Raw genomic sequence first — 12,307 nt, 5'->3', positions numbered from 1 at the left:
AGGCCGATCCTTCGTGTGCTTTCACTGTGAAGTCGTGTTATTTTTTACTGATCGAAGCGGCTTCGGCGGAACAGTTGGGTGATGATTTGAGAAGAGCCATTCATATCCTTTAGAAGAATTAGATTCCTTCCAAAATTTTGTTTTTCGATTGGAGAGTGTTGCTAAACCGTCTCCCAACAAAAGACCTTCTTCACAAGAGAAATGTATTACGAAACGCTAACGATTGTTTGTGTGTGTTGTGCTTGAACGAGGAAGAAAACTTGGACCATTTGCTTCTTCACTGTTGCGTTTCGAAGAATGTTTGGAGAATCATTTTCATCTGGTTAGGTGTTGAAAAGATGTCATATGCTAACTGTATTGAAGCTTTTAACTTTCATTCTGTAGTGTTTGAGTACCCATGTACCCCTTGTACTCTATTGGTTATTGAATTCCTTGTTTATAAAAAAAATGAAATTCTATATTAAAAGTATATAAGTTTTTTTATAATATTTTTGCACAATGTATATTAAAAAAACCAATTATTATTTTGAATTATTATTATGAAATATATATTGAAAAAAAAATAATTATTTCAATTTACAATTTACAATGTATTAATTATAAATATTTCCAAAAAATCTATCCTTTTTAGATTAGTTAAATGTATTGAGTTTGGACTGGATTATGTGTTGTACTTATTATGTATTAAAATCGAATTTGTTTGGACTGGATTTTGTTTTTGTGCACATTATGTATTAAAATAGAATTTGTTTAGAAATTTAATGTATTATATATTTAGAATTTGTTTAGAATTTGTTTATAAAACATATACCCTAATGTATTATTAAAACAGAATTTGTTTAGAATTTGTTTAGAAATATAATATATAATAGTTTTAAAAAAACAGAATATTTAATGTATTATATATTTAATGTATTATACAAAAAAAACAGAATATTTTATGTATTAAATTTTTATAGTTTAGAAATAGATTTTATATAATATACTATTAATACCAATACTATCCTCTCTATTAATACCCTATTTATAAAATCATTTTTAATTATTTCTAGAGAAATTATAAATTTCAAAAGAAAATCATGTCAAGCTTGGAAATATTAAAACTTTGATATTACTTTGTTTAGAAACTATTTAATGCCTTTATATATGTGCACATTATATTTTTTAGAAATATAATATATAATTTTTTTTAAACAAAATATTAAAACAGAATAATATTTATAAAAAAAAACGAAATATTTTGTTTATTAGAAAAAGTAATATGAATCATGTCTAAAAATAGAAGTTGTATTATTATTTAGATAATATGGTTAGTTTAAAAAATATAATAGATTAGTGTTTTGAGTAAAAATTGATAAGTGTGTATATATATTATTTAGATAACTAAATAAATAGAAGTTGTATTATTAATATTATGTTTAAAATAATGTATAAAAAAACAAAACATTAATTTCATATATATTAGGGTATATGTCTAAAATGTTTTTTTTTTAAATAACACATATTAGGGTATATGTTTTATAAATATATGTTTAGTTTAAACAATAAAGTATGTAATAGTTATATTATATATTTATTAATAGTATAATATAATTTTTTTAAATTGTACGTAATAATTAGTTGGATGTACGATAGAACGATTTTTAAATTGGACGATAGAGGAATATCACTTTTGAAATTAAAATAGTAACGATTTTGTAAATGTGCAGTATGGAATATTTTCATTACTATCGTAGTTGGATGTACGATAGAACGTATCCAGGAAGACGTGGACTTAAACCGAACTTTGAGGAAGGAGTTAAAGGGTTTATCACATGGGCTTTCGCTCAAGAATGTTGTCTAAGCGAAGGAGGAGTAAGATGTCCTTGTCTAAAATGTGAATGTAGACCTATAATTAGTGACCCGGAGGAAGTAGAACGTCATTTGAAGAGAAGGGGTTTCATTAAAAATTACTGGGTTTGGACATATAATGGAGAACAGTTGCCGAGTAATGTACAAAGGACTACGACTACACATGCTTCTAGCAGTCGATCACATATGGAACACCGGGAAGAATTTAGTTTGATCAGTGACATGGTTGGCGATGCTTTTGGGGTTAACGTGACCTATGATGAACCTCAAGACTTCGATCAGGAAGAGTTGCCGAATGAGGAAGCTCAAAAATTTTATCAATTGTTGCAAGAAATGAATACGCCGTTGTTTGAAGGGTCGTCAGACTCAAAATTATCGATGTGTGTGAGATTATTGGCCGCCAAGTCCAATTGGAATGTTCCTGACCAGTGTTTGGAATTCTTTGCAAAAATGATGTTGGACGCAACTCCTACGAAAGACAACCTTCCCACAAGTTTTTATGATGCAAAGAGGTTGGTGTCGAAATTGGGTTTAGAGGTAAGAAAGATTGACTGTTGCACTAATGGTTGCATGTTGTTTTACGATAATGAGTTTGGTACTAATGATGGATCGTTGGAGGAATGTAAGTTTTGTAAGAGTCCGAGATACAAAGTTCGCAGTAAAGCCATTAACCGTAAGCAAAAACATGTGGCAGTGAAGTCCATGTTTTATCTGCCGATCATACCAAGGTTAAAAAGAATGTTTGCTTCAATGCATAGTGCAAGTCAAATGACATGGCATCATACAAACCAAACAAGTTCGGGCACAATGCGACATCCATCTGATGGTGCGGCATGGAAGCACTTCGATATGATACATCCTGATTTTGCAGCAGAACCTAGAAATGTCAGACTTGGACTATGCTCTGATGGTTTTACTCCATATGTCCAAGCGTCTGGAAGTGGATATTCTTGTTGGCCAGTTATTGTTACCCCTTACAACCTCCCTCCTGAGATGTGCATGACAAAACCATACATGTTTTTGACTTGCCTCATTCCAGGTCCAAAGAGTCCAAAAGCTGGAATAGATGTGTATTTACAACCTTTAATTGATGATTTGAAGAGGTTATGGATTGGAGAATGGACTTATGATATATCTTGCAAACAAAACTTTACTATGCGAGCAGCCTTGATGTGGACTATAAACGACTTTCCCGCATATGGCATGTTGTCCGGTTGGGGGACACATGGAAAAATGGGATGCCCGCATTGCATGGAACACTCTCATGCGTTCACGTTGGAAAAAGGGGGGAAAAGTTCGTGGTTTGACTGTCACCGCAGATTCCTACCGAAAGATCATGTCTTTCGAATAAATAAGAATGACTTCAAAAAAGGCATAAGAGTAACAGACTTGCCTCCCCCTCGTTTCTCACCCGGTGAAGTATGGAACCGAGTTAGTGAACTGCCAAAATTCACAGATTATGGTAAAGCTTGCAGAATTGAAGGATATGGGGATACACATAACTGGACAAAAAGAAGTATTTTTTGGGATCTCCCGTATTGGAAAGATAATTTGTTGCGACATAATCTTGATGTTATGCATATTGAGAAGAATTTTTTTGATAACGTGTTTAACACAGTGATGGATGTTCAAGGTAAAACAAAGGATAATGAGAAGGCTAGAAAGGACATGGAGATTTTGTGTAATCGAAAGGAGTTGGAGTTGAAGGTTAAACCGAATGGGAAGTTACTAAAACCCAAGGCTAATTACAGTCTAACTTCCGAAGAAGCTAAAGCGATTTGTCGATGGTTAAACGAATTGAGAATGCCTGATGGTTATGCGTCAAATTTAGCAAGGTGTGCTGACTCTAGCACCGGAAAGTTGCATGGAATGAAAAGCCATGATTGCCATGTTTTCATGGAACGATTGCTTCCAATTGCGTTCTCTTCACTACCTAAACATGTGCTTAATCCACTCACTGAAATTAGTCAATTTTTTAGAGATATCTGTGCATCAAAATTAAGAGTGGATGACATCGTTAAGTTGGACAAAAATATTCCAGTTATTCTCTGTAAGTTGGAACAAGTGTTTCCGCCTGGTTTTTTTGACTCTATGGAACATCTACCTGTGCATCTTGCATATGAAGCTTATCTTGGAGGCCCTGTTCAATATAGGTGGATGTATCCGTTTGAAAGATTCATGGGTGATTCGAAGAGATCCGTGAAAAATAAAGCTAAAGTTGAAGGATCTATATGTGCACATTATTTGCATCGGGAAACATCACATTTTTGCAGTCATTATTTCAATCACTTGATGTTAACTCCAAGAATCATAAGGAATGAATTTAACATTAATGAAAAAAGTAAATTTACCTTATCAGTCTTCGGTATTCCCGGTCGTCCATCTGGTAAGAAGAATGTACATTGGCTGACTCAAAAAGAATTGCTAGCAGCACATGTTCATGTCTTGATTAACTGCGTTGAAGTTAAACCATATCTTGAGTAAGTATACCCACCTATTTAACTTTATTGTTTAAATATGTCAAACTTTTTACTCAAACTTATATTGATATTCTTTGTAGGGCATTCAATACCTCCTACTTTCAAAGCACCGGTGAACATCCGAATACTAGTGACACACATGCTTATTTTCCAGCATGGTTCAAAGAGCAGTTGTCATGCGCTGTTGCACCTACTCAAGAAATAATCCATTTGAGAAACTTGTCTAGAGGCCCTGTTCAAAGTGCAAATGAATGGCACACTTACTTTGTGAACGGATATAAATTTCACACTAAAACATGGACAGAAGGGAAAAAAACCATAAACAGTGGTGTGTTCGTGAAAGGAGTTACAGATGGTGGTGAAGACGACTTCTATGGCACAATAACACATATTTACGAGTTGGTATACAATTACTTGGACTGCGAAAATAAAGTTGTCTTGTTCTATTGTGATTGGTATGATATATCTGCTAGAGGCACAAAAATAGATAAGAAATATAACACAGTTGAGATTCGTATGGATCGAAGGTACAAAGAGTATGACCCTTTTATAATGTCACATATTGTTAGGCAAGTTTATTATGTTCCTTATCCTTCAACTCAGCCACGTAAACGAGGATGGTGTGTTGTAATCAAAACAAAACCATTGGGTCATATCGAAGCCGATGATGTAATAATAACAATATATTTTATCTTTTATTTTAATTTTGTTTTTAAGTTGTGAAGTGTAAATCACGTGGGTAATTTGCCACGTGATTTTCATGTGGCAACATACCATCCATTTTCAAATGTTGTGACGTGATATTCATGTGGCAAAGTTGTGTCATGAATATCACGTGGCAAAGTTTAAGCGCAGAAGGAAGTAAATTTCAAATGTTGCGACGTGATTTGCCTTTGGCAAATTAGCGACGTGTTTATCACGTCACAAAAAGTTGCCACACGCGTTCCAGCGACGTGAATCAACACGTCGCTATTTTTGACTAGTGAAGTGATTTTCACCTTTGCCACGTGATAATCATGTGGCAGGGGGGAGTTTTTCTTGTAGTGATATATATATATATATATATATATATATATATATATATATATATATATATATATATATATATATATATATATATATATATATATATATATATAAGATTTAATTGAAATATACTGACAGTGTAAAAGGATTTTACACTGTCAGTTAATCTTAGACGCTGGATATTAAAATAAGTTTGACTTTTATTTTAAAAATCTATAAAGTAATGCAAACGGGTGATGGTGATGAATTGATAGTGTAAAACTTTTTATACTGACAATGTATAGTAATTAATCTTATATTTATATATATATATATATATATATATATATATATATATATATATATATATATATATATATATATATATATATATATATATATATATATATATATATATATATATATATATATATATATATTATATTTTTCATATTTCTCTCTCCATGATTTGCATTGTATCTTTCATATTTCATGTTTGTGCAATGTTATTTGGCCTTCATTTTCACAATCATGTTGTATTGTTTCCTTATATGCGTGTATTTATGTATACGCATTTCCTTCAATATGTATGTCATTCTATGTGAGTGTTATCGTATTGATGTTCTTATCTTTGCAAACCGCCTATGTGTGTTATTTTGGTTTATTCGTGATTCAAGATACTTCTCATGATTTGGTTTGTTTCTTTTTAATGTTGTCAAATAGGGAGAAGCAAGATGAAGTTTAAAAACAACTTGGAAAAGGTCTCATGCATAAAAAATGCATGAAAAATATTTTTTTGTGAAAATTTGCATTATAGGTTGACACATGTTGTCTATTGGTCGACACATGTTGTCTGATCGCGATTTAGTAACTCTATGGGAATCGTGACTGCAAGTGCACAGTCCTATCGTGTAGTTTTAAAGATTATCGAACCCACAATGACTAATAATCGGACGTATCATTATCTAATGTTGCTATGTAAATCTAAGGCTGATGATCGTTCTAAGATTGGAGAGATGAAGAGAAATAACTATAACGTAAATAGAATATTAATAAAAATATATGATAAAGGGATATCGGTATGTAACGCATCAAACTTCGGGGATTCAATAGATAGTTGGTGTAATCTTATTGGTCAAAATATTCTTCAATAGAAATTATTTATAAAAAGGACTTAGCCTCACACTCTCGTTTTATTGACTCTGACCATACTCTTAAACCAGAATGTTTGGCTCTCACGGTCTCATTTTGAAGTTAAAAGTAATTTTTGAATATGAATAAAGTCTAATTAATCCTAAAGCGCTCTCGTTGTGTTTAGGATTAATGCCTAGTTTAAAATCTCAAACGCTCGTTCTTGTTGATTGTAACCTTAATTTGTTTTGTACTCTTGTACGAAAAACAGTTTGAATAAAATAAGAAACTAAAACCGGAAAAATAAGTTTTATAAAACCTAACACTAATTATTTACGAATCTCGTCGTTTCGACGGTCTTTACATACTGATACCTAAGGGTTTAGCCGGACATGGATCCGGTAACGGACATGGTATTCGGAAAATCAAACACACAATAAGACATAAATAAATAACATAACGATCAAAATAAAACCTGGATTATGTAATGAGAACTGGAACTGAATTTTGATTCTTCAAACAAAATAATATCGGTAGGCTTTGGCAATGAGTAAATGTTACAATTGAATTCAAATGCGTAAAATAAATTGCAATAATCTCCGATGTGGAGAAACTATCACTTTTACAAAGTAGGAAAAACTGCCTAGAAAACTAACCAAAAAATAAATCTGACTAAAATTAAGTGTACGATCGAAAGCAGGAAGAAGAGAGCGCTAAGGAGAAACAATCCTCCTTTTTATAGTCTCCGCTTCCCTAAATTGTAGCTAAAAGGTGAGTGGAATCGTGGCTAATATCATGGAGAAAAAGTAGGGAAGACTAGGTTGTGGCGGTTGCCACAACCCTAGTTTTGGACTCTATGGCGAGCGCCACACTTTTAGGGATGAGCGCCACAATCTTCATGCTTTGTGGCGGGTGCCACCATCCTCTTTGGATCATGTGGCGGGCGCCACACATCCAAATGATGGGCGTCACAAGCCCATTAGGTGTGGTGGGCTCATACTCTTTATTTTTCTCCATTTTCTTTCCTTTTTGCTATTTTCCACTTTGCTTGCTTGTAAACCTTTTATTCGATAAATACCTGCAATAAACATAAAATAATGCTTAATAATAAGTGTTAATCAAGTAAGAAGCAATGCATATGAAGTCAAAAATACGATACGTTTTCGCGTTATCAAACTCCCTCATACTTAAACATTTGCTTGTCCTCAAGCAAATGCTGCGCATATGAATAAAGAGTTTGGTAATATCTTTGCAGCATAAAGTACCAAGGCTCGTAAAAGACACAGTTGCATTCGGATACTCATTCTAGTCTATAAACTTTACTTTGGTTAAAAATTGCATTAAGAGGTACTTACTTCCACACTAAGGGTATCGTTGGAACACATAGTCACAATTTTGCAACCATAAGTCTCCCTCATATACAAACCAATCTGAATCATGTTGTCATGCCTAAGCCTACCTTACTAAACCTTCTTTTTATCCTTTTTCATTCTGGCGCAATCACATTAAGTTCGTTATCCTTTCACATTCATAACAAGATAATATGTTAGTGACTATGATCTCATCATTATTTCTTTCTTTCTTTTTCGCACTTTGGCTCAAATAATAGTTAAAGATGGTTATACAGTTGGGCTAAATGACCGGGTGAGGGTCACCTAACTTAGAAGGAACAACATTTTTCATACGTTTCGTGATCTTTTCTTCTTTTAAGCCTGAGATCATACACTTATTTACATCGACTTCTTGCGTAGTGTGTGCTTAGGATGGCGCTGACTGCTAGATAAACTACTTAAGGAATATTAAAGGATAGAATTTAAGGCTATGGCATTACAAGTACTCAAATCGATCTTATACTTGGGAGATTTAAGGTGTTAAAATGATACCGATCTTATAAAGTTTTTCCAAATCTCTACAATTCAACCTCAGTTTTATTTATAGGTAAGAATTTTCAAAAAATGTACTGTATCTCTAAGTCTAGATTTTTGCAAAATAAATAAATTGTATGGCTTAAGCAAATAGGAGAATTAATAAATAACGAAAACTACGCATAAAGACTCGACATCACATTGATATTTGACTCGACTGACACTTAACAAAAAATAAAATAACAACAGGAAATAACAATAATTTAAATCTACCTAGAAAACGATAAATAAAAGCGGTAAAGCTTCCTCCCCCATACTTAAATCGTGCATTGTCCCCAATGCAACGACATAAGATAGGAGAGAAAAGTGGAACCTGGGTAACTTGCTATTGGCGCCTTCTGCCACGTGTACGTGCACGTCCACCGTTTCCTGGCTGGTGAGATGGCGTATAGTCTTGTAGGTCTTCCACACGCATTGTCAATGTTTCCATTTCATCGATCAAGCCAGACATGTTCTGTTCGGTTCTGAAAGCATAATCGTGCTGATCATGCTGCATTTGGCGAAGAATTTGCATCATTTCAGTTTACTGAGCTTCCATGTTTTGGATTTGTAGGTCGCGCTGAGCGTCTAATTCGCTACGCCGCAACAGTTCAACATAGATCTCATCAAGGGTGACTGGTGCCACATTTCTTCTTCTGGGTCTTTTGCTGGAGGATGTACCTCCAACATTTTCAGATGACATATGTGTGGTGTGTGGGTCAGTAGCGGGAGCAGCTTGCTCCGGAATGTAAATGTCATTGTTTTAATTTCCAATATATTAAATACAAATATTTTAAAATACATTTTTAAAATTTTTTAAATTGTCCCAGGAACACGTTAACATTCTCATATTAATTTTTAAAAAAATGTGATTATAACTAACAATTTATTTTATTACACCATTCATTGATAATAATTGTTCTCATTATCCCATCAGAATTGGCTAATTGGTATAGAAAACAATTGTTCTCATTCATTTCAATTGCAATGTTAAATATCTTTATATAGACAAGCAAAAGAAGCATATATATATATATATATATATATATATATATATATATATATATATATATATATATATATATATATATATATATATATATATATATATATATATATATATATATATATATAAAATACATTATATTTTTCATATTTCTCTCTCCATGATTTGCATTGTATCTTTCATATTTCATGTTTGTGCAATGTTATTTGGCCTTCATTTTGACAATCATGTTGTATTGTTTCCTTACATGCGTGTATTTATGTATAGGCATTTCCTTCAATATGTATGTCATTCTATGTGAGTGTTATCATATTGATGTTCTTATCTTTGCAAACCGCCTATGTGTATTATTTTGGTTTATGCGTGATTTAAGATACTTCTCATGATTTGGTTTGTTTCTTTTTGATGTTGTCAAATAGGGATAAGCAAAATGAAGTTTAAAAACAACTTGGAAAAGGTCTCATGCACAAAAAATGCATGAAAAATAATTTTTTGTGAAAATTTGCATTATAGGTTGACACATGTTGTCTACAGATCGACACATGTTGTCTACAGGTCGACCTATAGTAACATTTTCACTGCTATATGTTGACACATGAATTCTATAGGTTAATGCGTATGCTGTAGCATCAAAGCCTATAGCTTCTGTTTCACGTGGTGACTCCTCAAGTCGACATATAGGAAGCACATAGCTGTTATAGGTGGCGCATGACCTTGAACAAGTTGACGCATGTTGTTTACAGGTCGATGCAAAGATCTTCCAAGTTGATTTATACGATAAATTTTTTGAAAAATTCATATTTTCTCCAAGTTATTTGCTTTTCTTTTTGCCTCCATTCACCCATGCATATAAATACTTCATACATGCATTATTATCTAGTAAGGTTTCTAGAGTGAGTAAAACCTACATGAATCCAGAATTTCAAATCATCGCATCGTCTTCAATTCAATCTATGCATACACACAAGCAAACTCCACATAATCATTTTTTGATTGGGTGTCATCTAGATTAGGATTGATAACGTCCAATTAGGTTTATTGTACCGAGAATATTAGGTTGAGATCTTTGAGGGATTCAAATAAGAAAATCGATGTGGGATTTTCCTTCAAGATCTTTAGGTTTTAAAGGTTTTGGACAAGATTGTGAAATTCGGATCCGATCGAGTAAAAGCCTTGGGACTAGGTGTGTCGGCAAGAAAGTAGCATGAAACGGTGGATCGTGTTGACGAATCTTAGGTTCAACAAGTGTGCGCTTGGGATTAATTCAGTCGGGTGAAAGCCTTGAGACAAGGAGGTCGTGCAAGGAAGTAGCAACAACAGGTGAATTGAAGCGACATTGTTGGTTACATGATCATAAATTTAGGATTAACTCAACTAGATGAAATCCTTGGGACAAGGGGTGCCTTGCAAGAAAGTAGCAACAACATATGAATTTAAGCGGCATATTTAGTTACTTTATGAAGATTGATCAAGGTTTTGGAGGTGCTAGAGTCAAGAACAAACTTAGGGTTTGTGGAATTTGATTTCTCATCTATTGTATACATACATTTGTAAATTAAGATTTATTATATTAATATCTCAATTCGAATTCGAATTGACAGAAGACGTACCCATTGCGAGGTCGATTAAGAAACTGCCTAACCAAATCCTTGTATTAAATTAAAATACGAAACACCTCCACTTGAGTGAAATACATTACACTGTAAGGTATAATTGCTTAGGAGGCCTTGTTATCTTGTAGCCCACATAAATAGTTCTATAATTAGAACCCTTGTATTGAAGTATTTGTTGCTTGATTAAACTCTCTCTCTCTCTCTCTCTCTCTCTCTCTCTCTCTCTCTATATATCTATATATATATATATATATATATATATATATATATATATATATATATATATATATATATATATATATATATATATATATATATATATATATATATATATAGAGAGAGAGAGAGAGAGAGAGAGAGAGAGAGAGAGAGAGAGAGAGAGAGAGATCTTTTAGTTTTCAGTTCACAAATTGTCGTTTACTCCAAACTTTGTTACTCGTACGCAAAGTGTTCGACGAATTGTTTCAACTAGTTTTTTGTGTGTTGTTATCATTGGAGATAGATCGTTACTATAGTAGGGTATTCAATTTAGTGTTTGAAGTGTTGATTAATCAACTTGTCGATTACTATCATACCACTGGCACTCTTACGCATATTCGGGCTTTTCAATAGTAGGTTCAGTTAAATGATTTTGGATTCGGGAATTATTTGAAACTTGCTTTCGCACAATAAATTTTGCTAAATCAAATTTTCGAATAAATTTTTAACTTGGGATATATTCACCCCGCTCTAGATCCAGGCCTATCGCCTAACACCCCTTATACCAGGTTACTAAAAGTTCTTCTTAATATTTTGGTGTATCTTTGAAGATCTAGGCAAAAGCGGAACATTGCTCTTGTGAGCTTCTCTTAGAAGATACTTCAACTGGAAGTCATATTTATGTGAATAATCCATTCATCTTTAACTACAAGGTCATTCATTCTTATTTGTATGTTGTACTATGATTTTCAACCAGTCGCATATTTATTGGAATTCCTCGAAGTTTCACTTACCTCTAAAACCCACTTAGTTACATTGCCCGATTTTGCTTAATTCTTCAATACATGCTCTCTGCGCACTATTCATCCAACAAAATGCGTGCTTGAGTTTTAAACACATCTGTTGGCAACTATTTCTTGACATTGGAAGAATCTTCGTACTCAGGCCACTAACAATACCACCAGTCTTGGCCAAATCCGATTGGACACGTTCTTGGTTCCATGCTTCTAGTTCAAAACATATGAAGTTGAATGCTCTATACGGAGGAACTCGTTACATGTAACTGTATCTCATACAGTGTGCCTACTGAACAACCCCGTTAATCTATTCTCGCAACCT

The 12,307-nt window shown here is 33.1% G+C and overlaps 1 protein-coding gene across 1 annotated transcript; it reads left to right on the top strand.

Moving 5' to 3' along the window:
- Window positions 1–1,710: 1,710 nt before the first annotated feature.
- On the top strand, window positions 1,711–10,069 carry LOC127105737 (uncharacterized). The gene is made up of 3 exons (XM_051042941.1): window positions 1,711–4,331; window positions 4,412–5,000; window positions 9,986–10,069. Exons 1-3 carry the CDS (start codon window positions 1,711–1,713, stop codon window positions 10,067–10,069), a joined length of 3,294 nt encoding a protein of 1,097 aa, XP_050898898.1.
- Window positions 10,070–12,307: the final 2,238 nt, after the last annotated feature.

This window comes from Lathyrus oleraceus, chromosome 1, assembly GCF_024323335.1.
Source record: "Lathyrus oleraceus cultivar Zhongwan6 chromosome 1, CAAS_Psat_ZW6_1.0, whole genome shotgun sequence".
NCBI lineage: Eukaryota > Viridiplantae > Streptophyta > Magnoliopsida > Fabales > Fabaceae > Lathyrus > Lathyrus oleraceus.
This window is presented reverse-complemented; position numbering and strand designations above follow the sequence as displayed.